Here is a 27,775-nt window from a genome sequence, read left to right as displayed (position 1 = left end):
AGGATGTTTAACAAACATCTGGCATTTATGAAATGTCTCATGAGTGAATGGTGGACACCTGAATGTTCATAGTAGAGGTATAATATGATTCCATGCAGCATAGAAAACAGAGCAGAGGGTGGGGAGTGTTACTATTCTGTAAGTTCTAGTTAGAACTACTGATATAAAACTAGCGTGGTTTGGTACTTATGGACCATAGTCAGCAGCTCATTCATATAAGCCTTTGAATAGCAATTCAGGATTGCTAGGGAGCCTAAGAAACAAATGCAGTTTCAAGGAAAGAGGAGGTACTGGGATGTGGAACTTGCATATGCTGAGCCAGTGAATGTGGAGAGTACTGGGAGTGACAGAAAAGAATTCAGCTCAGAGATCAAATTCTGCTTCTGTAAGTCACATTTTCTCCAAGGCTGTTAAGCAGGGCAAAGGTGATAGCAATGAGGACTTGATACAACTGCTCACTTGGATAATGAGCAATAAACATCCAAAAATTCCAAATCCAAATCATGGATTTTTCACTTTTAGAAATAGAAACTGATTGGGAAACAATGGTTAATATTTTAGCTTTTCTTAAATGATTAACTTAAATATTATTTAATATTATTTAAAATATTATTTTCAGAATGATGTAAAAGTGATTTAAAAATAATGTGGGCTCAGGTAATTTGCCTGTGCGATAGAAATTAATTTCTAGCTATTGTTGATAAACAGTCTGATTAGCATTGCTAGCATATTTGTGTACAGATCAATGAAAATACATGCACACATAAAGATATTTGTTTTGACAGTGCTTTTTAAGATAGATAGATAGATAATGTAGACAGTTCAACACTTTTTCTTTGGAAAGCAATAGAAAGGTCAGTGTTTCCACAAATGGGTTTTGCATTAGCTAGTAGGAAATTCCATTTCTGTTTCAAGGAGTTATGTCCAGTTACAAGAATTTCCATTATCTGTGCATAAAAATTGGTAATCCAAAGCTGGATACTTTATGTATTTCAAAGCCAGAAGAGAACATATTGTGATTGTTTAGTCTGACACTGTAGCCAAGAAAGCTAATGATATATTAGGGTGCATTAGGAGGAGCATTGCCAGAAGATTTAGAGAAGTGATTATTCCCCTTTAATCAGCATTGCTGAGGCCACACCTGGAGTATTGTGTCCAGTTCTGGCCCCCTCATTGCAGAAATGATGTGGACACATTCAAGTCCAGCAGAGAGCAACTCAAATGATTGATTAGGGGTGTGGAGCATATGACTCACCAGGAGAGGCTGAGGGATTTGGGCTTGTTTAATCTTCAAAAGAGAAGAGGGGGGGGGGGGGATTTGATAGCATTCTTCAGCTTCCTGAAGGGAGGTTCCAGAGAGGCTGTTCTCCGTAGTGATAGATGACAGAACGAGGAGCAATGGTCTAAAGTTGCAGTGGGGAGGTCTAGGTTGGCTATTAGGGAAAACTCTTTCACTAGGAGGGTAGTGAAATACTGGAATGGGTTACCTAGAGAGGTGGTGGAATTTCCATCCCTACAGGTTTTTAAGTCCCGGCTTGACAAAGCCCTAGCTGGGATGATATAGTTGGGGTTGGTTCTGCTTTGAGCAGCTGGTTGGACTCAATTATCTCCTGAGGTTTTTCCCAGCCCTGTGATTCTGTGACATTCTAGTATAATACAGGCCATACAATTCCTCCAAAATAATCCCTGGAGTATATTGTTCAGAGTAACTTCCAATCTTGATTTAAAAATTGATAGTGATGGAGAATCCACTGTGCCCCTCAGTAACTTGATCCAATAGTTAATAATTTCTCTTTCTGTTAAAAATTTAATGGATATTTGAAAAATTGTGGAACAATCAGATGAGGCAACTGAGGATTTTAAATACTCATGAATACATGTATATGTGCAGTTAATACTCTTGTTTGCATATCATGCTTTAATTTTCTTCTGTAATGTTCGCTCTGACTGAAGGACCCCACAAAGCTATGTGAGCAGGTAACATGGCAGATGAAACTTAGTGTTAGCAAGTCCAAGGTAATGCACATTGGCAAAGAAAAATATAGATTTTTTTCCCCTTTCATCTACTGATACTGTAGTGGTGTTTGTTGTTTTATTTTAAAAGGGAATTTTGGATCAACAAGATTTCTTAGAAGGCCCGCAAGGGTTAGAAGATGCTCGGTTTGGATCTGCTATTGCAACCCTTTCAGATATTGATTTGGATGGTTTTAATGATGTGATAGTAGGTGCACCTTTAGAAAATGAGAACTGTGGAGCAGTTTACATTTACAATGGCAATCTAAGGACAATACGTACCAAATATTCACAGGTAAATAACTTTGGATACATAATACAATATGATGAGATATAAAATTCAGCTAGATTCAAAACAAAAGATTTGTTATAACGAGGGGGTTTGTTAGCTGGTATTTTATTCCCTTTAAATAGTCATATTCTGTAGGCTTTTATTGGCTGTTTTCAGCACCACTGTTTTTTCTTCTCCCATATGACAGATCTAAACATTCCCAGGATAACACTCGTGCAACTGATAGCTAGGGATACAGACACAGATGGCATGAACATTGGTTGAGAGGAAACCAAGCCAGATCCCACTATAGCTATATTTTTACTGTTGTACACCTAGTTGACTGATTTCCAAAAAAGATTCTAGGAAGCCCATTATTTAGCCTTATAAGATAGGTGCATACCAGAAGATATTGGGTTACCTCCAAATGTGAAAGTTTTAGAAGCATAGTATTTAAGGAGGAGATTTTCAAAGACACAAATGGGAATTAGGCACCCAAATGTCATAGATTAAAATAATAATATCTGGCATGATTTTCTTCTGGTATAAAAAAAGGTTTGTTAGAAGATTTGTTAAATTTCCCAATCCCTGAAAATTGCTTGATGTGAGACGGAAATAAAGCTTTTCAGCAATCTGTCTGCATGGTCAATTTGCTTCCAAGATAATAATAATAATTAATAGTAATAATAATAATAATTAAAGGATTTTTTTTAGTGTCATTGAAAAAGAAACCCTTTCAAGTAATAGACTATCTACAAGAGAGTTTGTTTAAACAAATATGAGGTGTAATAGTAGAATAACTGTGAAAATCAAATGTTTATGCTGCTGATTGTCAATAATCAAGCTCTCTTTTTCTAGAAAATTTTAGGTTCAGATTCTGCTTTTGGACAGCAACTCCAGTACTTTGGAAGATCATTAGATGGCCAGAGAGACTTAAATGAAGATGATATTACTGATGTATCCGTTGGTGCGGATGGAAATGTGGTTCAGCTCTGGTTAGTCAATTATTTTGGTCAGATAGTGTTTTAATGTTTTGGATACAAATAGTGCATTTGTTTAATAAAATAGCAAAAAAAAAAAACCTTAAACTTCCCCCAATATCATATGTATGGCACTAACACAATTGTTTTCTGATGGTTATGCTAATATTTAGTTGAAAAATATTGTTGAACTATACTACTTTCAGTTGCCAGTAAAGAATAGTGGACTCACCTGTTTCAAAGAGCTGTTTTATAAATTAAGCAAATTGAGCAGGGAAATAAAATTGGCATCTACTTCTGACACAATTATTTTTTTCTATCCTGTGGACAATGCCTACCTGTCAAGGCAGTTTATAAATTTCATCTCATAAAAACAAGAATAGTTTCACAAACCACAAATCTTGTGCTTCACAAAGCCATATGTTTACAACAACTAGACATCTGTGGCTGGCCCATTGCAGACAATTTGGCTTTGGGATGTGGGGCTGTTTCATTGCTGCGTAAACTTCCAGGCTCTGGGGCTCTCCCATCCCACAGTCCATGCTCTAGTCCTAGTCTAGAAGTCCACATAGCAGTGAAATAGTCACAGTCTGGTGGATTCCATGGGTTTTTCCTTTCTGTGTAGACATACTATTGTACAGCACCTTGTAGGGTGCTAAGTTAAAGCACAGCTTGATAAATAGCTTCACCCCTCTGTTGTTAATGTCATCACCAGGCCTGCCTAAGAATATCAGAGATGCTTTACAAAGTATGAGTTTGCACTGGTAACAAAAATGAAAAATATAAACAATTTCCTCTTGCTTGTACAATAAAACCAAATTATCTGGTATTAAAAATTAATGATCATCTGTTACCTTTTATCCACAGTGGAATGCCTGTTGATGTCAGCAAGCATTCCATTTGTAATTTAGAAACCTATTTGACTCTTACATTTGTTTTAGTTTAACCAATAAAAGGTATTAATTTATCTGCTTTATGCTAAAATGTGATCTAACATGACAAAAATAAAACTCATTAAAGTATATATACAGTACATTGTAAAATGCAGTCAGGAAAATCAGTTTTTAACAAAACATCATCTTGGATTTGCCTGGCAATATTTTCTTAGTTCATCAAAACTGTTCTTTGAAATCTTGACCACTTAATATGACAATTTTTTTTTCACAAAAGGTATTTAAGAAGTAACAAAACTGATCTGCTGGCTCATTAAGATCAGTGACTTTTCTAAAATAACAATAGCAGTTTTCCTTAAGGAAAAATACAAGGACTTGATTCTGTATTACTGTATTATGAGAAATTATTTAAAATCTTGAGTATTAGTATTAACTGATCATAAATCTTCCATTGTGGTGTGTCAGTTAATGTGACAACATAATAGAGATTTGAAACAGAGCATTAACTGTACTCATGATGAGAAATTTTACAGTGGAGACCACTATAAAAATATTATAGTCACAGTCAGGCCTATGCAAAAACTAAGTTTCTGATTTACTGAGGTTCCTTGAAATCACATAGACAAACCTTTTTTTGTTTCAGGGCACAAAGCATTGCAAATGTGTCCATAAGAGCTTCATTTATTCCTGAGAAAATCAGTCTCCTGAATAAGAACACAGAGATAACTGTCAAAATATGTTTCATTGCCAAGTTTAGACCTGCTCATAGAATTGACCAAGTGGGTAAGAATATCTCATGTATTGCTTATATGAATTATGTTGAAAGAGTTGCAATTCAGATATACTGGGAAAAATTAAAAACAAATATTGGATTGCAAGCCTATAAAAGAAGAAATCACCATATATTTGTATAGTGGCTGAAAGGTTGCTTCTTTGCTTTCCTTTAAAGCATAGTTATTATCACTGACTTACTGTCTTTGAAAAAACTTAATTAATAGTCCAATCTAGCAGCACCTTAGAGACTAACAAAACATATAGATGGTGTCATGAGCTTTCATGGGCACAATCCACTTCTTTAGATGAATAGAGTTATTAAAGGTCCAGTTTCTAAATATATACGGGATGGGGAAGAGAAGGGAAAAAAAATTAAAAAGAGGGATGGGGGGAGAAATAGTCAGTGTCCATGCTACATGAAGCTGATAGAGAAGGTACTAATTGTTATTAAGTATTCATTGTTTGATCTTTTTAGGTCATTAGGATGTATAAAAATGACTAAAAAAACCAAGCAATGGGTACTTAAGAACAATTAATATCTTTTCTATCAGCTTAATGTAGCATGGACACTCTATTTTTCCCTTTTTTATTTTTTTTCCTTCTTTTTCCTTCTCTCTCCCCTCCTCCTCTATTTATTTAGCAACTGGACCTTTAAAACGCCATTCATCTGAATTGGGTTGTGCCCACAAAAGCTCATACCACCATCTACATATTTGGTTAGTCTCTTAAGCTATGTCAAGACTGTCACTTTTTATCAGAAAAAGGTACGCAAATTGCGCTCCACAATTTGCGTACCTTTTTCCGATAGTTTTGTCAGAAGAGGCTTTTTCGAAATTGGGCCTGTCTACACCGGGCCAAATTTCAGAAAAACCTCCTCTTTCGGATGAGCCCTTCTTCCTCGTGGCACAAAGAAGACAGGGCTTCCAAAAGAGCGTATTTGCTCTTCCGCAAAAAATGTCTGCAGAGCAAACGTGTTCCCTGGACTTAGTGGAATTTTTCTGATACACCTCCAGTATCCCAGAAAAACTCCATCGTCCAGACATAGCCCAAGGTGCTGCTAGACTTTTAGTTGTTTTTTAAGGTTTTCCAGTTACAGACTACTCAGCTATCCTTCTGATATGTTTGAATAGTGAGAGATAAGTTATACTGAAAAGAGAGTACAAACTTCTCACCTCTCCTTTTAGCACCATGAAGTACCATCAGGGAAAGAGGAGTAAAGTCAGGGGAGAGCTCAGAAGCTAATTTTAATGCACTGAGCTCCCCAGTTGTCTTTCAGTTGCATTTTGTACCTGTCATCAGCTTTGATAACTTTGGAGGAGTAAAGGAGTAACTTCAGAACATGGATGAGGTACAGAATTTGTTTTCAGGCTGCTGTTTCAAGCAGCAGCTATGTCCATATCTTCACTCTTCATCATAAACAACGATAACAAAAGTTGTCTCACTGCCAAACTTCTCATGCTGAACATGCTGTTACCTCCGATGTGAGCAGACTGAAACTCTCCTCTCAAATTCTCTTCTTTTATTACTCAAAAAGAGTCCAACTTTGGGTCTTTCACTAGGCATGTCTGTTTTTAGGAAATGAGGGAAGTAGAAAAATGACACACATGCCCTTTAAGGACTTATTGTCAGACCTCACCTGATCAGTTATATGTACACCAAATAATTGGCAGAATAAGTCTGATCACTTCTTTACTGTATACAGTACCTTTTCCGTGCTTGCAATTTTTGAGCAACAAAATAACAAAGAATTTCCTTAGCAATGCAGTTGCAGTAAAATTCAGGGGGGAAAAAAAGTTGAAAATGCAGCTCAATGGATGATTAGTGTAGAGTGCTTTATAGTCCTGTACACTTAAGAAACCTGAGAGATGGCTGTGAGATATCTGTTTGGCATATTCCTAGCTTTACAGAGTGACCTTTCATATTCTCAGTAGATAATATATTGGATTGATTACCATTGTTTAGAAGGTTTTATGTTGAGCAAGTTATAGAAGCAGTAAAATACTTCTGGGTTTTATGGCAAAACTAGTCATTTTATAATAGCGAAGCTTGATTTTGATGGGAATTGAACTGCAGTTTGGACTCTGCAAGAATTTGTTGCATTTCTTTTATAGATCTCAGATACAATGCAACATTGGATGCTGATCTCCAGTCATCTAGAGTGACTTCTAGGGGATTATTTAAAGAAAATAATGAGAGAGATATGCAGAAAAATATTGTTGTGAGTTCTGCAGAGACCTGTGTTGAGCATATCTTTAATGTACAGGTAAGTGATCTAAAGTACCCTCATGGATCAAATCTTTGAAAAAAGAAATGACAGAATTTTACATTAAAAAATCAAAAATTTATTTGGTATAATCAGTAACTTACTAAATATAGCTTAAAATACAGGCCCTATTCAAGTCAATGGCAAAACTTGGATTCATAGATTTTTAAGGCAGGAAGAGACAATTGTGATCTAGTCTGATCTCCTTCATATGACCAAATAATTGCATCCACTGCATCAAGCTCATTATTTTAATGAGTTCAAAAAGGCCTATTCCATAGCTGTCTGTACAAAGATATAAGTGGTGAAAAGGTTTCTATATTGAGGGGAAAAATCCACACACTTAGGTAAACAAAATAGGCACTCTTGTGCTATGTACCATTCCTACAGAGGGAAAACACCCAACCCCCCTTCTTTATAACAATGAAATGAACCCAGATTCCTAGAGCTGCAGTACAGCCCTTGCATGATCCCATAAATGGTGATGAGAATGTGTCTGGGAGCTGATTCTTTTATTCCTGCCTTGAAGAAAAAAAAATAAAAATACCTAAACAAATCTATTAACAGGCACTTTGTTAGCACTGAGGATGTCTTCCTTTCTTCATACACATAACTGCTCTTAGGGCAAATGTTTTGGGCCAATGAATCACATCTATCACCCACTCTTGGTTTAGCCTCATTTCTGAGTTGTCAGCCATAGAGAAGGATCGAGAGGAGGATTTAATCAATTTGGCACTTCTGGGAAAAACCCATTCACTACTGGGACATTCAGAAGAGGAAAGGATGGGAAGACATACTTCACTTGTGTAATGTTTCTCCCAATGTCATTCCTCAGGGCCCAGTTGCCATATATAGTAGTCAGGCAAAGTGCTATAGGGTAAGACTCCATGTTTGGGTAAGGACCAGAATTACACAACCAAGTAAGAATGAAATAGGTCTCAAGTGTCTGCTTCCTCCTCTGCATAGCAAGCAACCTCTGCAGTAACAGGGACTTTCCAGGCACCAAGGTCACAGAAACAATTACAGCCACTATGAATTCTTGGGTATTATAATGGAAATGTTGACACTGGTAGGTTCTGCTGTAATACAGCTTAACAGACCAGCTCAGGAAGAAACAAAAAGTTACAAAGAGGCAGTGCTGCAATATTAGAAGAGAAGTAACACTTCTAGTCTCTGTTGTTTATATCATGTCCAATATTACTAATGGAAAAATATGTAATACTATTTTAAATTATCAGCTGTACATCCAAATGCCAGTAAATATATATGTGTATTATAGGAGCCTTCTGATGCTGTAAATTCCCTGAGTCTGCGCATTGATATTAGCCTTAAGAATCCTGGCACAAATCCTGTCCTCGATATATACTCTCCTGCCACTGTGGCATACAGTGTAAGTATAGAATGTTACTGTGTGAAAACACACAGTGTTCCCCCAACACTGCTCCCATGGACACCCTAGAGATGAAGGGTAGACTTATGATTAAGGCATTGTACCGATGACACAAGGAATGGGTTTGTTTCCCAGTTTTATATCGTATGACTTTACAAAAGTTGCTTCGTTTCTATGGGTCTCACTGAGACATCTATAATAATACTAAGCTATGCCTGAGGTGACAAAGTGAAATTAGATATACCCAGGAATTATCATTTGAAACTAAAGATGTACAAATTGTACCTTGCTGGTCTGGCACCCTCGGGACTTAACTAGTCCTGAATGAGGGAATTTGCCAAACCAGGGAAGGTTCCTTCTCTCATGGCCCGTTCTGCCACCGGGTTAGGGCTGCATCCTGCCCCCGCTGCTGCCTCAACCCCCTGGGGCTCTCTAGGTGCCACTGGCCTCACTACTGCCGGGGCTGGAGCACCATGGCCAGAGCTGTGCAACTGGGGCAGAGCTCCACAGCCGACTGGCTCTGTGGCTGGGGCCGGAGCTCCGCAGCTGGGGCTGGGGTGAAGGGATAGGGCCAAAACTCTGTGGCCCAGGCCAGAGTTCCATGGCTGCCACTGGGGTTGGAGCTCCATGGGCACTGGTAGACTAGAGCTCCATGGCTGCTGGGGCCAGGACTTCCCTGCCATGCTTTCCAGCCTCCCCAACACTGAGCTCCTGGCTGGGTCACTGGTGTCCCCTATGGCACTTTTGCTCCGCTGCTGGACCACGGATGTTGCTGGATAAGGGAGTCCTGGTTAAGGGAGGTACAACCTATAGAGGAAAATATTTTTTCCCTTTCCTGTAGATCCCTTTCATTAAAGACTGTGGTGAGGATGAACTCTGCATTTCTGATCTTGTTCTTGAGGTTCAACAGAAAATGGATGATGGGTAAGTGTTAAATAAAATGAGTTTTTGAAAAGCCATTTGACCAATGGCATTCTGAAAAAAAAAAAGTGTTTCTTTGCAATTCAGCAAATATTTGTTGAAAAATATGTAAAGACTATTTCAGTTTCTCCTGCTAATAGAGGATGAAAACCCATCTGTTTTACACAGATATATTACAGTGCTGGAAAGCAACTGAATTCTTACAGTTACTTTGCTTTTAAAGAGAATTACAGCATTTCTATGTGAAAACTTAATTAAATAATATTGGTAGTACATAGTCAAGATTATGCAGCTTCACATAAAGTGTTCATTCAGGCCAGTCTTAAGAGGTGAGTTCACAGCATTTAGAACCATTGTAAAAAGTTCTTTGAAACTACAGCTTTAAGTATGTAGAAGTTTGAAAATTGATCATGAATGTGAGTTGTTGTTTAATGGAAGTACAGATTGAACCTCTAAAATCCGGGACTCTAATCTGGCAGCATTGGACCACAGATATTGCTGGACCAGATTGCCCTGGCTGGCCACGTTCAGAATTATAGCCTGGGCTGGGGTGGTGGTGGGGAGCCTAGCCCCAGCAGGACCAGCGTGAAGGAGAGCACCGTCCTTGCCAGGAGCTATAGGAGCGCAGCTCCAGCCTGGGCTGGAGGTAGCGGGACCGGTGGCCAGAAGCGCAGCCTCAGTTGGGGCTGGCACTGTGAGAAGCACAGCATCAGTAGGGGCTGGTGTGGGGCAGGAGCTCAGTCCCAGCCGGGGCTAGCGGCGGGGAGCTCAGTCCCTGGTGGGGCTGGAATGTGCTGGGCATGCAGCCTGGACTGGCACTGTGGCAGAGGGAGTGGGTGCAGCTATTGCTGGAGCTGGAGGCTGCAGGGCTGGCACGGTGGGGGATGCAGCCCTGGTCAGGGTTGGCATGGTGGGGAGCTGGGGGCAGCAGCAGGCACCAGGGAGTGCAGCCCCACCTGGAAGCAGAGCCTATAGCCGGATAGGAAGTCTTGACCTCCCCCATCCAGTAAACTCCATTGTTTGGAACCATTGAGGCTGCCGGACAAGGAAGGTCCGACCTTCTAGAATACCATTTAGCGATCTGCTATTGCACTATATTTATAATACCAAATAACTTTTTCAACAGCAAACAGCCTTTTATTGTCAGTAGCAAGAACAGGAGGCTAACATTCACTGTGAAGCTGAGGAACAAAAAGGAAAATGCCTACAACACCAGAATCCAGGCTACATTTTCAGAAAACTTGTTTTTCGCTTCATCATCTTTACCAGTATGTAGAACTATTCACCTCCTAGCATCTTTTCCAGTTATTATTTGTGTTTTACTGGTTTCCCAGAGAAATATTTTTTCTTTTTAGTATTGTTTTTCCAGCAAAGCCTGATATACAAATAGGGTTGCCAGATGGTTTCAGCAAAAATACTGGACACACTTGATATTACATCACAATCTACATTACATCTTATTTAGAAAATACCAGACATTTCTATTTTTTCATTTATATTTTCTCAATTTGTTTCCTGAACAGAAGGCTCAAATACTGGACTGTCCGGTTCAAAAATGAACACCTGGCAATCCTGTATACAAACTACGCCTCCTGCCCATCTAATTCCCTAGGATATCAAAGTTATCTTCTAGTTTTCTTACTAGCAGTCAGAACTAAATGTAGTATATCAGTTTATCTAGCTCAAGGATAGACACAGCCAGCTCAACAAAAATGCTGGCAATTGATCAAGTTTGATTCTGCTTCATTTTCCCCTTTACTCAGGACTTGGCATCCCATATCTACTGCTTGACACCGCCCCCCCCCCCCCCGCCCGCCTTCCAAATACACTTCTGAATGCTGTTGCTATGCCACAGAGAGTTTATACTTGACAAATCAAGTATGCAACATGGATAGAGTTTTAAAACACAGATTTTGGAAATAGAAATAGCATTACTGCCAGGGTCATGTATTTCATCTAGACAGTCGGCTCAAGATGATCACTATACCAGAAACCAAGCTTCTAGTGGATTTTTCCTTGCAAAAATGAAAGGAATGTTACAGATTATTTTAGAGATGGGAATAAATCATTTATCTGAACTCTTGCTCCTAATTATTTAATACAGAATAAAATCCAGACCTCAGTGCCTGGCCCAGGTTAAAAAGCTGCTACTGAAGAGGTGCATGATGCGAGTTAGAATCCAGTAGTTGAAATGCCTTATGCACGATGCTTCCAAGGCTGCCTGTCATAGGAAGGGAAGGAATGGGAGCGTTAATGAAGAGACGAATCCCTTGGACCTGCCCTGACCCACCCAAGTCCCATGTTCTCCTGCATGCAAATAGCTGGGCTCCATGTCACTCATGTGATATGTGCCTTACATCCAGTTCCCATTGCACAGGCACAACCACAATGATTCCACGGAGATCTACAAGAAAAAATAGATTTTTAAAAAGCCATTTGCTTAGAGCAAGTTCAGTCTTCAGGTAAACCCATTTTCCCAAAAAAGGTTCTTATTTCAGAGCAGAAGGGAGCCTAGAACCAGAACTATATGGAACTGAGCAATAGAATGTGATATATCTAGATTAAGGGTGTAATATTAGGGAATTGTCTTCATTTTATACCAGAAACTAATATCTGGGTTTTTTCTTCCAGGCTGATGGGACTGAAGTCTCATGTCAGATGGTCACGGGCCATAAATCAGTCATTTGCCAAGTCAGCTATCCTGTTTTTAAAGTGGGACAACAGGTACTGCTCAGATTTTACTATACGTTTCTTATACCGACTGCAATGCTTATAAAAGCATTCACCAGTAACAGGCATAGTTTTCTTGTTAATGATTTGGTTAGATTCAAATCACACTTTGGGTTATATGTAACTTGTTCTTCTGGTAACAAACAACGGCCGAAAGATGACTATGAACTACTAATGTGATGTGGCCATGAAAATGCAAATGTGATCTTAAGATATCTCAGGAAAGTTACCTCCAGTAGTGATAGGGAAGAATTAATGCCACTATACAAGGCACTGGTAAGGCCTCATCAGGACTAAATTATATAGTTCTTGTCACCCATAATTGAGAAAAATGAATTTAAATTGGGAACAGGTGCAGAGAAGAGCTTCTATGAAGATCAGAGGAATAGAAATCCTTTCATACAAGAGGCTAAAAAACCTGGCTAAGTTAGCTTATGAAGATCAAGGCTGAGAGCTTTGCTTAAATTCAGGGAGTCACAGCCCTGAGAAGTAAAAAATTATAACTCCAATAGCAGGTCACTATGAAGTGCAGAGTTTCTGCCAAAGCTGCTCCCTCATACAATGTCCGTGGGCAGACACCCCCCAGACATTGGTCTAGCCATGACTCTAGATGTTTGCACAGAGAAATAATTATTATAATTAATTGTATTTGTCTATAAGCACTTTAGATTTGCTTATTGTATAATCTGTTTACTTCTGTTTCTGTTTTGTGTAGGTATCTTTTGATATTAATTTTGATTTTAATCTAAAAAATCTTCAGGATATGGCAAATATAAGTTTTCATGCGATGAGGTAAAGTGCATTGTTATATAATAATTTTGTTTCAAAAAAATCTCCTGCCAGTTTGATGCACAGTTAAAATATAAGAAGTTAACTATTAGAGCCTGTATAATTTGTTTTAAATGTAATTGAGAGTTGTAACACACAAGTGAATAAACTGTGTTTTTCATAAATAGTGAAAGTAATGAAGAGCGAGAAGCAGACAACCAGGTTTATCTGTCAATTCCTTTGCGGTATGATGCAGAAATCCACTTAACAAGGTATGCTGAATGAAGAAAAAGATCAGTCATTTTTGTTGAAAATATTAGAACAAACAGGTGTTTCTGGCTACCTCTATACTGCTCCTCTGTTCGGCAAAAGCTTATGCAAATGAAGCACAGATTAGCATATTGTCACTCTTCATTTGCATAATTCATTAGGGGGCATTTTTGCGCAAAAACCCCCTCTTGTGCAAGAGCCGTTCTTCCTCATTTTTTCAGGAAGAACGGCTCTTGTGCAAGAGGGGTGTTTTGCGCAAAAAGGAGCCTTTTACACAGCTCCTTTTTATGCAAAAGCCTCTTGTGCAAAAATGGCCTCTAATTAATTATGCAAATGAAGCACGGCAATATGCTAATCTGTGCTTCATTTACATAAACTTTTGCAGATGAGAGGTTCACTATAGACATAGCCTTTGAGAGACCTTGAGACCTTAGATTCACTACCTTTGTTAGGCTGCTGTTAGAAATTCCTGCTTTATTGAGGCTATGTCTAGACTATGCTCTATTTTCCACGGGACTTTGCACATCTTCTTCTGATCTCACTTTTGAAAGTGGAGCTTTCAAAAGTGAAAGTAGTCTGGATGCATTTTTTTCAGGAAAAAACCCCTTTTTTGAAAAAAAACCACTCTTCCTTAAAAAATGAGGTTTATGAGGTTTTTTCGAAAAAGGGGATCCGCTTTCGAAAGTGAGATCAGAAGAAGATATGCAAATTACTACTGAATTTGCATATCCTCTTTCAAAAATAGAATGTAGTATAGACATATCCTGAGTGTTGGAAAAATTGTCTTATTCTCTTTGCATAATATTGCATTGCTTTTAAAAAGAAAAATAATAAAAAGATCAAATATGTAGTTACACAATCCTAAATGCAAACATAGCCAGGTACAGGTTTTATAGGAGTTCAGTGGCGGCAACCATATCATTATCTAGCTAGGCGGTGCTGGCTATAACATCTGTCTTATAGCTAGGTCAGCAGAAGAACCACTAACAAAAGTCCTGTGTTTTTAATGATATAATTAATATGCAGTATATTCGATTGTGGGATTACTGGCTCCAATATATTGAAAGCCCTTTTCAAAATGGGCAGTTTACATAGGATCAAGGAAAAGCATCATTATCTAGGATAAACCATTAATAGTTATATATGATGTGGTCATGCATAAATCTAAAATCTTACTTTCTGTAATGCTTTTTTCATGCTAAACGATCCCAATAAGATTTATAAACTTAAACAGCAATCTCTCTGTGGCATCTGTTTAAAACTGGACAGCAACAATAAATTTGAGAGTAGTGCTTCATTTATGGTGGCATGTAGAATACCAAGACTGCACACACAGCTAGCACGGATATAAGTAGCAGTGTTAACACTTAGATACTGTTGTGTAAGTGAGTAGAGTGCCCGACACACCTGAATCTTCATGTAATACTTTACACAGCTCTCTCTGCACCCAGGCCTTGCCTCTAATGGTTACACTGCTTTATCCCACAGCTGGTGCCTTTCCCTGCCTCAGTTAAAAAAAAATCGTTCAGCAGGGAAAGACTGGCAGAGGGGATGCAGCCGGAAACATATCTAGGAGCAAAACCTTAGGGAAAGTCTTTATGACCTCCCCCATGCCAAAGCTTTTCCCTGCTGCATGAAAGTCTCCAGCAATCGGAAGATGCCTTTCCCTAGTGCCTCCCTCCAACCAGAACCTTTCACTGGTGCAGTGAGTGTGCATGCAGCCTGCCTTTCACTACAGCATATAACTACATGAATCTTACACACCATAGCAAGTACAGGCAAATTTAGACAAGGTGTGAGAGATTAATTTTAGAAGCATTTGACCCACAAATACAGTGTTTAACAGCCCCAATTTTGCAAAAACTAATGCAATATCTTGAAAGATCCAGATGTGACACTTCACCAGGTGTGCCAGTTCCTAGGTTGCAGCAGGAGGATGAATCCATGAATTTTCTCCCAAAACATTTGCTGACTAGCTCAGTCTTATTTGTATCATTCTATGATTTTCTTCTCAAACACCTCTCTTCTATAATGAAATTAGTGTTAAAATGTATGTACTGCTTTATCTGTAATCTTTCAATAATCATATTTTCAAAAATTCTGCAGATAAAAACATTCATTTTTTGTTTACAGCAGCAATAATATATTCTTTGTTTAATGTGTAAATGTCAACATCACTGGCAAAATTTTCCCACTCATAGTATTGCATTGCTGTCCTACATTTCAAATTTTATTTGAGATTGGGCTCCAATAAGAAATCTCCTGTTTCTTAAACAACTGTTTAACATTAAACCAAAAACTAGGATATAAATAATTTAATCTCTTTTTATTACACTTCTGAGCTCTCATTTGCTGATTTATAATGAACCAAAAGGCATCCAATTACATTGCTGCCAAATAAAAATCTATTGTTTTATGTTTCATTACCAGGCTTACCAGCATAAATTTCTATGAAGTATTCTCTGTTAGTAATATTCCTTTCACTGTGAATAATTTGGAAGAGATTGGTCCTGCATTCAATTTTTCAGTGAAGGTTAGTAAACATTTTTGGGGATGAGGCTAGCTCTAGCTTTTCCATATATAGCCTTTACCCAAATAGCAGTCAAAATGATGGTCCTAAGTATATTTAAATGCACTGCTTTATGAATTTGGTCAACAATGAAAATGATTCTAAATAATGGAAGGATGAATACTTCACCACCATAGTGCACAACCTTCACTTGCTTAAAGGTAAAATTGCCACTTAGAGATGGGTATCCTGTACACGTTTGTTTTTCCAATTCCTCACATTAGTCCAGATCTTGCAAAGACTAACATGTGGGAAGCAACTGTCTAGAAAGGAGTACTGCAGAAAGGGATTTAGGGGTTATAGTGGACCACAAGCTAAATACGAGTTAACAGTATGACACTTGCAAAAAAAGCAAACATGATTCTGGGATGCATTAACAGGAGTGTTGTGGCCAAGACACGAGAAGTCATTCTTCCACTCTACTCTGCACTGATTAGGCCTCAGTTGGAATATTGTATCCAGTTCTGGGCACCACATTTCAAGAACGATGTGGAGAAACTGGAGAAGGTGCAGATAAGTGCCACAAAAATGCTTAAAGGTCTAGAAAATGTGATGTGTGAGGGTGGAGTGAAAGAATTGGGCTTGTTTACTCTAGAAAAGAGAAGACTAAGAGGGGACATGATAGTAGTTTTCAAGTATCTAAAAGGGTGTTACAAGGAGGAGGGAGAAACATTGTTTTCCTGGGCCTCAGATACAAGAAGCAATGGGCTTGCATCAAGGGAGGTTTAGAGGTTTAGGCTGGACATTAGGACATTCCTAATTGTCAGGGTGGTTAAACACTTGAATAAATTGCCTAAGGAGGTTGTAGAATCTCCATCACTGGAGATATTTAAGAGCAGGTTGAATAGACATCTGTCAGGCATGATCTAGATGGTGCTTGGTCCTGCCATGAGGGCGGAAGACTGGACTTGATGATCTCTCGAGGTCCCTTCCAGGTGTAGTACAGGCAGTCCCCGAGTTACGCAGATCCGACTTATGTCGGATCCGCAGTTACGAACAGGGCTTTTCTCGCCCCAGAGGACTGGAGCGGCGGGACGCCCAGATGCGCTGCAGTCCCGCTGCCCCCGTCCTCGGGGGCGAGAAAAGCTGCTCCTCGTCTCTCTGGTCTGCAGGGAGACGGGGAGCAAAGCCGCGGAGCACGCCTGCAGCGGGACAGCCCGGGCGTGCCTGGGCTGTCCCGCTGCGGGCGTGCTCCAAGGCTTTGCTCCCCGTCTCCCTGGTCAGCAGACCAGGGAGACGGAGCAAAGCTGTGGAGGACACGGGCGGTCCCGCCACTTGCGTCTCCCTGGTCTGTTGGGGTGGGGGAGGGTGCAGCTAGTGCTCCCCTTCCCCTCCCCCAGCAGACCAGGCTTTTCTTGCCTACGCCTGGGCTAGAGCAGCTGGGGCGCTGCCGGGTTGGTCCCGCAGCGCCGCTCCTCGGCGCTACTGTACCAACCCAGCAGCACCCCAGCTGCTCTGCCCCAGATGTCCCCAAGTCAGCCGCTGCTGAAACTGACCAGCGGCTGACTACAGGAAGCACGAGGCAGAGTTGCTCTGTCCCGGGTTTCCTGGAATCAGCCGCTGATCAGTTTCAGTAGCAGCTGACTTGGGGACGCCTGGGTTTCTTAAGTTGAATCCGTATGTAAGTCGGAACTGGCATCCAGATTCAGCCGCTGTTGAAACTGATCAGTTTCAGCAGCGGCTGACACCAGTTCTGACTTACATACAGATTCAACTTAAGAACAAACATACAGTCCCTTAAGAACAAACCTACAGAGAGGGGAGGAGGAAGGGTGGGAGAGAGGGCAGGGAGAAACCTGGGAGGAGGGAGCTCCAAGGGGAGGAAGGGGGAGGAGAAGCTCAGGGCTCAGGGTTGGGGGGGTCTCACTGGCTCAACTGTCTCCCAGCACCGCGGGTGCGGGAGCCTCGGCATCCCTGGGGGGGTGGGGTGAGGAGGAAGAAGCGGGAGGGGGAGAAGGCGTGGGAGGAAGAGCAGTAGCTGGGGAGGCAGCAGGGGCTGGAGCAGCAGGAGACAGCAAGCTCTGCTCCATGGTCGATGACCACCTGCGGGGTACAGACCGTCCTACCCCCAAGGATGTGGTCCACAGCATCAAAAGAGGGGCAGGTGTCTGGGTCTGCCCCTGGTTGGGAGCTGCCCCCTGTGGCCCTGGCATATGCTTGTCGCAGCTCCTTTATTTTCTTGTGAACCTGCTCCTGAGTTCGCATGTGGCCTTTGGTGACCATTTAGTGCAGAGATCATGGATGTTGGAGGCTTCCCCCCAAACCTGAATTAGGTCCCTCGCCTCTGCACTGGACCAGGCAGGCACCTGCCTTTTCTGGCCCCTGGCAGGCTCCTGGGAGCTGGCAGACTAGTCCTGGGGAGAGGTGGAGGGCTGGCTGGCACTGGCTGCCTGGCTCATGATAGGGCCACTGGGTCAGGTGCAGTGAGTGCTGGCTCTGGACTGGCAGGCTTGGAGCTGCCACAGGCACTGTGGCCAGAGTCTACCCCTTTAAGGGCTCTGGGGAGAGGGGGGGAGGGAGAGGAGTTTTCTTGGTTGTGCCCAGAGTGGCCACCAGGGCACCCTGGGAAGGGCTGAAGGCCCCCTATTTCAAAATAAACGTCTACACAGCACTTATTTCGAAATAGTAATTTCTAAATTGGTGTTATTCCTTGTGAGATGAGGTTTATCAATTTCGAAATAAGCCCTTCACGATTTGATTTAATTTCAAAATAGCGGTTTGGCTGTGTAGATGCTGGTAAAGTTATTTCGAAATAACTTTGCTATGTAGACATACCCTTAGAGAGTTATGGTGTTCTTGGTCTAGCTAAATAGTATGTTTTTATCCAGTTATAGGTAAATAAATCAATAACTAGCTATTTTCTATTTAGATTACAATGGGAAGCATTCCAGTAAAGGTGGCTTCTGTAAAAATCCATTTGCCAGCGTTGACTAAAGAAAAAAATCCTCTGATGTATCTAACTGCACTGGATACAGATCAGGTAAAGAACTAAAGCACAGTAACTACAAACTTTATCCCATGTAATAGATGCAATGTAGACTCATTAGAATAATAGTGTAACACCTGATTATTTAGAATGAGTCAGTCCACAAGCAGTCCTAGTGTGATTTCCTGTAACTGCTTTTCAATGTTTGTATTGGATGTTGTCTCTTTATAACTACATTCACTGATAATGTGTCTCCCCCAACCTGAAAACCAGGGAATCTCTGGTCATTCTTTTTAGTCCTAGTGGACTAAGGATGCTTCAGGGATTGGGGCACTAGCCTAGGACATGGGATCCTGAATTCATGTCCCTGCTCTGCCATAGGCTTCCTACGTGACCTCAGGCAAGTCATTTAGCATCTCTGTTGATCGGTTTGCTGTCTGTAAAAATGGGGATAATAGTATTGCCTACTTATACTAGTCAAGGGCAGATGATAAAAACAGAACGTGATCATAAAATTCAAGTGTGTAACATAATGAATTAAAAGCTTCAGAAGGGTAGCCGAGTTAGTCTGTAACTGGAAAAACTTAAAAAACAATGAATACTCTAGTTGCGCCTTAAAGACTAACAAAACAAGTAGATTAATTAAGTGAGCTCCAGATGGGAGTTATTCCACTGATTTCAATGGGACCAGGATCTCCACATCAAAGTTTAATCAACAGTTAGCCCCTACCTGAGATTTGATTTAAGCATGTGTTGTTAAGACTTTCAGGGATGGAATAAGCTTTTTCATTATTCTCCATCCAGAACTTACTTGGAATATTGCCCTTCGGGAAACTCACATTATCTGAATGCACTTCCTTTTAATATGTTAAAAAAAACTAGCATCCAATATTCATTTATACAAAGTTTTCAAAATATTTCAGACTTTACACATATGTCAAGGGTCATGTACTTCTCAACTGGAGCCTCTCTTCAAATCATATATGACAATTTGTAAAATTTGGTAAATGTGGGAGGGGGTTTAGAATTACCCCAAAAATTACTGTTTTAGTTCTGAATTATAAAGGATATTTACATATTATCAGTGGTTTCCAAAAGCATTCAGTATCATGTATATGTATAGAGAGAGTGAGTGAGTGTCACCCTTATGCTTCCACAAAGTATAATTCTGTATTTTCTTTTTAGACTGGAGGGGTCAGTTGTGATGCAAAGATTAATCCATTGCAAATAGGAAAAACATCTCATTCCACATCTTTCAAGAAAGAAAACTTCAGAGCTGCAAAAGAACTGGTAAGGAAAAGCTGTGTCTATAATATCTGTGGTTCAAATCCTGCCTTATATTTCAAATAAGCAGACCTCTGTGCCACTCAAGGCCTTGCTGGCATCAGTGGCGGGTTCCACACAGGCTCAGCAGTCCACCTGCAGGGATCACAATGCAGTGCAGGGGCCTATCATTGTATTGTGGTGGTGTTTCCACTTCCTTGGTATATATTTTTTCTTTTATATAGCTAAAATTTCTGTACAATAACCACAGCCCATTTTTCTACTACATATTACACTGAGTGCATACATGTATATATTACTTGGTATGTGCAGATGGAACAGGCTCTAATATCACTCCTTGCAGCTCAATCAGATAGCTCTTTCTGCTGCTTTTGTGTCTGTCTAGTTGAGTTTTTTCTATATTGCCCATCTAACCATAATATTGCTGCAGTGTTTGGATAATTGAGATCACTAATGCTGACTAAATTAATCTAAATAATTAATAAGATATGCTTATGACATTAAGAATCTATGTGAAATTAACTTCTTGCTGGAGGCGATCCCTCTGGTTTAGCGCTGACCTACATTGGTGGGAAAGTATGAGCAAGCTTGCATTTGTACAGTTCATGGTGTATTTGCCCTATAGATAAGCAAGGGTCTTTTAACCCCCAGAGCTGCCAATCCAGTATAGGTTGCAAGCATGTAATTCATACACACAGAATAGTTAAGTTAAGACACTTGTTCAACAAGGACCAAGAGGTTTAAAATTAAATCTGTAGCAGTTGCTAAAGTGAATTATGGCTTTTAAAATCATGTGAATACCTCTTTTTTCCCCCTTCTCTGCAAGAACTGCAAGAACACTCACTGTAATACAATCACGTGCAGTCTGAAAGACCTCACACTGAAAGGAGAATATTTTGTAAATGTGTCTACCAGAATCTGGAATAGGACCTTTTCAGCTGTAAGTATTGAGTATATTTTGATGGGAGATGTTATACCCATGTATGTCATGCAAGCTGATATTTTTGAAATTTAGCACTAAAAGAGCCCTTCTATAGAAATCCATTCCTCTTGTTTTACATTGTTTTATTTATAATCCTAAATTAAAGAACTGTAACTAAAGCTGAAGTAGACACTGAGTCTGTGTAAGAAACAATTTAAAATGCTAAACAGAAAGATAAAGCCACTGAGACATTACAACTATAATAGCGACACAAATCTACTTGGATGCTGGGATGTGGTGTTTGCTTTTGCAGACTGTCCCATAAGCTTAAGCAGAGTTTCCACAGAGCTGAAAGACACAACACATGACATTAAACCACGGAGACAAAGTAGGTGAGCTAATATCTTTCATTGGACCCACTGCTGTTGGTGGTGAAAAAGAAGCTTACACCACCAAGCTCATCTTTAGATCTGGGACCACCATAGATACTATAGCACTGCAATACATTTTTGTGCAGTCATATTCTGAAAAAAATTCTTCACTTTTGAACTGCAGCAAACCTTTATTTAGGCTTGCCAAGATTTTTTTTAATTTTGAGGATTAATATTGATCATTGTAAATGTTTTGTTTAATTGTTATCTGTTTTATTAATTTTATTTTAATCTGTTCAGTTCTGGGATGGCCTTCCCCAGGGTCAGGGGATTATTGTTCTCCTCCTGTCCCTGGCTGGTAGCTTTTACACATCCTGAATACTAACAGAGATGTCGCCGTGTTAGTCTGGTCTAGCTGAAACAAAAGACAGGACTATGCAGCACTTTAAAGACTAACAACATGGTTTCTTAGGTGATGAACTTGTGTGGGCCAGACCCACTTCCTCAGATCAAATTGTGGAAGAAAATTGGCATGACCATATACACCAAAGGGATACAATCAAAAAAAGTGAACACATATAAAAAGGACAAATCAAATTTCAGAACAGAGGGGGGATGAGGAGGGGAGGTTAATGTCTGTGAGCTAATGATATTAGAGGTGATAATTGGGGAAGCTATCTTTGTAATGGGTAAGGTAATTAGCATCTTTGTTGAGACCCAGGCGTAAAGTGTCAAATTTTTAGGCATGAATGACAGTTCAGAGGTTTCTCTTTCAAGTCTTGTGTTAAAATGTCTTTGAAACAGGATGCAGGTAATCAAGTCATTGAGACAATGCCCTTTCTGGTTGAAATGGCAAGAAACTGTTTTTTCTTTGTGATACTGTCTGATATATGTTTTGTGTGCATTGATTCTTTGGTGAAGTATCTGAGACGTTTGTCCAATGTACATAGCAGAACGACACTGTTGGCACATGATGACATAAATTATATTTCTGGATGAGCTGGATGAGCAGGAATATCTGTTCGTGATCTTATAACTGAATTGGTTAGCGGAATGGTGTCATTCACCATTCTTATAACTGAATGGTGTCAGCAGAGTAAATATGTGGACAAACCTGGCAACAGGGTTTGTTGCAAGGGAAAGTACGTATGTAGTATGTAGTATTATCACCTCTAATATCATTAGCTCACAGACATTAACCTCCCCTCCTCATTCCCCCTCTGTTCTGAAATTTGATTTGTCCTTTTTATATGTGTTCACTTTTTTTGATTGTATCCCTTTGGTGTATATGGGCATGCCCATTTTCTTCCACAATTTGATTTGAGGAAGTGGGTCTGGCCCACGAAAGCTCATCACCTAATAAACCATCTTGTTAGTCTTTAAAGTGCTACATAGTCCTGTCTTTTGTTTTACCCATCCTGTGCATGAGGGGATTGGGTGTCACTGGATTTGTGATCATGCAAGGAACCCTTTGCAGCCTTTCTGTGAAGGCCCCTCTCATTCAGTAGGGCTAGAGAAGGCGCTTTGAGCTGTTGCATTCCTTTTGTCACCCAGTCCCTGAAGGTACAAAGTGCAGGAGCCAGGCTGCATTCACACTATTGTGAGTGGATATTTTATGCATTGATTTCAGTGGATCAGCTGGAATCAACATTTACTGATAAGGATTGATTTAAATAGAATCCTGGCAAGCTTTCCTATGTTGCATTCATGCTAGAAATCATTTCAAACATCAAAAGCCCAGAATTTGATGTGATAGTATTGCCATTTTTTTTCTTCAGAAAAGGTGTATACATTCAGAAAGATATGAAAACCTTTTGTTTGTTTTTTCAGAGGGTCACTTGTCAAGGAAACGGATCCCAGACTGAATTTTACAGTATGCTTAAAATATCATTTAAATAATAACTCTGACTATCACATCGTAAACTCCCACATGTCCTCCAAGACATAACAATAATTGTGAAGAAATTATCAGCCCTTGAAATGAAACAATGTCTGCTTCTCAGCTAGGCAGCCAGTCCAAACTCTCCTAACATTCTGGGTTTGTTTGCAGTCTCAGGCACATGACGCACTGTCTGTGTTCTGTCTGCCAAATCTTGTGACTGCGTATTGAAATTTACAAGCAGAATTCTTGTAAACGTCAATACTTTGACCATTAAAAAAAGCCCTCAGGTCAGACTGATAGTGTAATAGGCTTATGAGAGTGTGTGAGTCAAGAATTTGCCTGCTTTGTATTGTCCTTTTTACACATATTTTTTAATGAGCTGAACCAAGAATACTTGGCTGATGTTTGAGATACATGAAAGGTCAGAATAAAAGTGGTTAAATGGCTGTGCATTGAGAGGACAGGAGAGGTAGCAGGTAATACTGGTTTCCCTCTAGTAGCAGAAGAAAATCTGTTACAATTTTCTTTCTCATCTCATGGCTACATATCCTGTTTTGATTGTCAGTATTTCACACCTTTTATAGATGGCCATGCACCCCATAATCCTTTGCATTTAAAATGACAGCCTTCCTTGTGAACAGGATTAAGGGTATGCATGCATCTGGGAAGCAGGAATCAAGGAAAGAGTGCTGCACGGTTGTAGCCCTGGGTGGACCTGAGTGAGCCATTGCCTCCCATATTGTATCCATGTCTGCTAGCTCACCCAGTGCTCCAGCCAGGAAGTGGGATTGGAGCATGAGGTCTTACTCCACTCCACCTGAAGAGGTAGTCAGGGAAAGGGGCCAGGGCACCGAGGCTTATTCAGCTCCACACCAAAGCTCCAGATGGGGAGCAGGGTTGGGGCACCAAAGCCTACCCCGCTCTGCCCCGACACTCCAGCCAGGGAGCAGGACTGGGGCTTACCCCGATATTCCCCCTTTCCCGCTCTTCTCACCCCCCATATTTGCCCACACACCCAAAGTCAGGGCCCACCCAGGTGGGTCCTTCAGGCTATGCCACCGAAGTTAACAGTCAAGCAGATAACAATGATTCAAGAGACAAAAGGACCATATATCTATCCCAGCTAAGTTAGCTTCTCCAGTACTGCATTCTGCCCATATTCCTCGATGAATAGCAAACCCATTCCTACAGCACTCTTTTGGGCTGGTATCTCTGATGCTATTTGTCGCATGTGGGAAGTGTCACGTGGAACACAGCAGTGCTGAACAGGCAATATTTGCACTCCTGTGCAGGCTCCACTATTCTTGGAAATATTAATGGAAGGAGATGGGCTCTCTAGGTCAGGCACAACAGCCCTTTTTAAAATGTTTATTTTTTTACGTCTTTCAGCTCAGAAAGAGTGAGGGCGATCAGATGCTGACAGGTGAGGAAGAACAGATAGTGCTAGAAAAAAGCAGAAGGAAAAAAAGCAGCAAAAAGCTGGATAAAGACATGGGAGAAAGGATGGGAAAAACACTCTCCTTTTCCACTTATTTAAAGGCCAGAGCTATGTTCCAGTCCTGTGTTATATTGCCCTTCCATTTTACCCCTATCCTCTGAGCCTCTGGCAACCTTCATAGCTAAACAGCAGCAAAAGTTTTCAAGTAACTGCAGATATTTCAATAGTTCCTTTTATCTGAACTGTATGATGAAAATAGGTATTTTAATAAAAAAAAGTTTTAATTATCAGTGGTAATCATAGCAAGATTGACGTCTGTATTACTGGCATATTTATGCATTGCTTTCATGGAAGAACTGGCTTGATAGACTATGGCAAATATAATTCTAGTTTTAGTAATACAGTAATTTTCTTCAAAGTATCATTCACGTAAGGAGAATTATTTGAAAACATCTTTGTTATAGGAATGCCTGATAAGAAGTTAACAAGTTTTATTTTTCTATTACAGTCAACTTTCCAGATGGTACAGCTGACAGCATATGCAGAAATTGATACACATAACCCAGAATTATTTGTAATTGGAGAGAATATTCTAACTGTGAGTGTTGTCCAATGGAAGTATTTCCTTTCATTATATTTTACTGTACCTAAAGGCTAATATTTGATTTTTAGTGTCACTAGGAGTGTGTGGCAAAGCACAGAAAATCTATTGCTTTGCTTGAATATGTTAAATTGGTTTTATTCAACTAGTCTATTTTAGAGTGTTGAAAATGTCAATTTCAACTGGCTAGTGTTTCTACAAATACTGTTCAATTAATTTAGATGAATTTGCACACTTGAATTTTGTTGTGAATAAATCTAAAACTAGTAGCAAACCTCAATAGAAATCTCTGAGGTTAACTGGTTTCATGTAAAAAATGTCTAATTTTGCACTAGTTTTGCTATAAAACAATACATTGATCTGGATTCATGAACTTAAGGTAACATTTCAGCAAATGCCATCTGAGTTTTAATTTCTGTTTGCATGGGTGCAATGTTCGCACAGTAGTAATAATGATCAAAATCACATCTACATCATTACATGTTGCAGTGTATTCTCCAATTTAAAATGGATGTAATATGGGCATATTTAACTTTCTAGCGACTTTTATCTTAAATACTCTGGTTGAGTGTTTCCCTCCAAGGATTTCATTCCTTAAAATTCAAATTTAAATAGTGCTGGAAAAATGTTTTGTTAAAACAATACCCTTAGAATACAAACAAAAACATCTCCTTCCCTTGGACTGGGTATGGATTGACATTACTTCATTTGGAAGACTGGTTTTGTATTTCTTTTTAGAGAATTTAGTAGCCTCTCTGATCAAACAGTAATCTGTTTTAAGGCCTTTGGGGATCAGAATGCAACTCAAGTAACAAGCTAATAAGGGAGTGAGATTTATAATGTGCATCAGTACCCAGTTGCAGCTAATGGAAAATCTAATTGAATATGTACTAGGGCAATTATTGATTGACCTATCTCCAAGTGGAAATAAGGACACAACATAGTACTATTTTGTCATCAGTGTTCCCATGGAACATTGAACTTTGTAAAGAGATTCTAAATGGGCCCATTTGTACTCAGGCTTATATTCAGCTCCTGGAGAACAGTTGAAAAGAAGAGAGAGTATGTTTGTAGGTTTGGCAGAATTCCATACTACCCCCCAAAAAGATGCAGTGTTTGGACTGGCATGATACTTGGAGTGTCGTATATCAAGTATATCTCACATGACTTTCTCTTTGTTGTTTCCCCACTTTTAATGCTTATATTTTAAGTTTCAGAGGGGTAGCCATGTTAGTTTTTACCTGCAAAAACAATGAGTCCTGTGGTACACCTTAAAGACTAGTAGATGTATTTGGGCATAAGGATTCGTGGATAATAACCACTTTGTCAGAATCATGGGCTAATATTTTAGTTATACCAGTAAAACAAGATTATGAAGCTTACCCTATAAAATGTTATTTATGATTAAGAAATTAATCCTGCATAAATGTACATTTCTTGTGCCTCTACAGTAATCTTTTATATATTCTTCATTATAAGCCTTTGATCCACAATTGAGCTGTAAGAGGTTCAGAGTTATAGCAGCATGTTTTCAACAGTTATTGTGTGCAGAATGAATACTGAAAGTGTATATGTGTATCCCTCGCTTTTTAGCAATTCTAGATCACTTGAAAATAGTCACATCTGGTTCTCTCAGGCTACATTTACACTGCAGGCTTCTTGCGCAAGAAGCTTTTTGTGGAAGATATCTTCCACAAACTTCTTGCGCAAGAGTACATCCACATTACAATGTGCTTTTGTGCAATAGCGTCCAGACTGCACGGACATTCTCTCAAAAGAAAGCTCTGATTGCTATTCACAGAATAGCCACCAGAGCACCTGTGCTTTTTTTGAGTGGCGCTTTTTGCGCAAAAAACCCTATTGCCCACCAACACATCTTTTTGCACAAACTCTTGCACAAACAGGAGTTATTCCTGTTATACACCACAAAAACCCCTCTGTTCTTTTGATTTACTGTAAATTTACTTGTGCAAAAACATGCTTGAGGTGTGGACGCTCTGCAGGTTTTTGCACAAAACCCCTGTAGTGTAGACGTAGCCTCAGGATGAAATTCTGCTCCCATTGAAATCAGTGAGAGTTTTGACACTGACTTGAATGGTTCACATCACTGGTATGATTTGGTCTATGATTGTTTGTTCTGCTGTGGGGTGGGGGGGAGGGAGATGTTACTTTGAAGTATTTATATTTCAAATAACTTTTCTTCCAAGTAAACTGGACCCTTAAGTCCCTTTGCCACCAGAGGTTTATATGTAAATTCAGATTTCCATCATCTTTCCTTTACCTCTCAAATTTTCCCCTTTCCACATCAGATGGTAGCATGCCTGGCTGAGAATCCCTTCTCAAATAACTTAAAATTTGTATGAGGTAATATGTTTAGATACTTCAGGCATCTTACACACCCCACCCTTACTCCCTTCTGCTACCATGCAAACTGGGCCACAACTTGGCTCTGAGTGCCATATTCATGTAGTGACTTCCCAAAGGTTGGATCTTCCTTTTAAATATGTAA

General features: G+C 39.8%; 1 protein-coding gene across 4 annotated transcripts in view; it reads left to right on the top strand.

The window, feature by feature from the left end:
• ITGA2 (integrin subunit alpha 2) overlaps positions 1-27,775 on the top strand; it is a 133,264-nt gene that overhangs the window by 98,394 nt on the left and 7,095 nt on the right. For all 4 annotated transcript variants that reach the window (XM_075932477.1, XM_075932478.1, XM_006139528.4 and 1 more), the window contains 15 exons: positions 2,105-2,308; positions 3,143-3,279; positions 4,801-4,940; positions 7,043-7,194; positions 8,474-8,584; positions 9,426-9,508; positions 10,632-10,773; positions 12,137-12,229; positions 12,951-13,027; positions 13,192-13,275; positions 15,704-15,806; positions 18,712-18,822; positions 19,954-20,058; positions 20,879-20,992; positions 25,174-25,263. In XM_075932477.1, coding sequence (XP_075788592.1) covers positions 2,105-2,308; positions 3,143-3,279; positions 4,801-4,940; positions 7,043-7,194; positions 8,474-8,584; positions 9,426-9,508; positions 10,632-10,773; positions 12,137-12,229; positions 12,951-13,027; positions 13,192-13,275; positions 15,704-15,806; positions 18,712-18,822; positions 19,954-20,058; positions 20,879-20,992; positions 25,174-25,263 — 1,746 coding nt within the window. The remainder of the gene's footprint in view (positions 1-2,104; positions 2,309-3,142; positions 3,280-4,800; positions 4,941-7,042; positions 7,195-8,473; positions 8,585-9,425; positions 9,509-10,631; positions 10,774-12,136; positions 12,230-12,950; positions 13,028-13,191; positions 13,276-15,703; positions 15,807-18,711; positions 18,823-19,953; positions 20,059-20,878; positions 20,993-25,173; positions 25,264-27,775) is intronic.

Source organism: Pelodiscus sinensis, chromosome 6 (genome assembly GCF_049634645.1).
Source record: "Pelodiscus sinensis isolate JC-2024 chromosome 6, ASM4963464v1, whole genome shotgun sequence".
Taxonomy (NCBI): domain Eukaryota; kingdom Metazoa; phylum Chordata; order Testudines; family Trionychidae; genus Pelodiscus; species Pelodiscus sinensis.
This window is presented reverse-complemented; position numbering and strand designations above follow the sequence as displayed.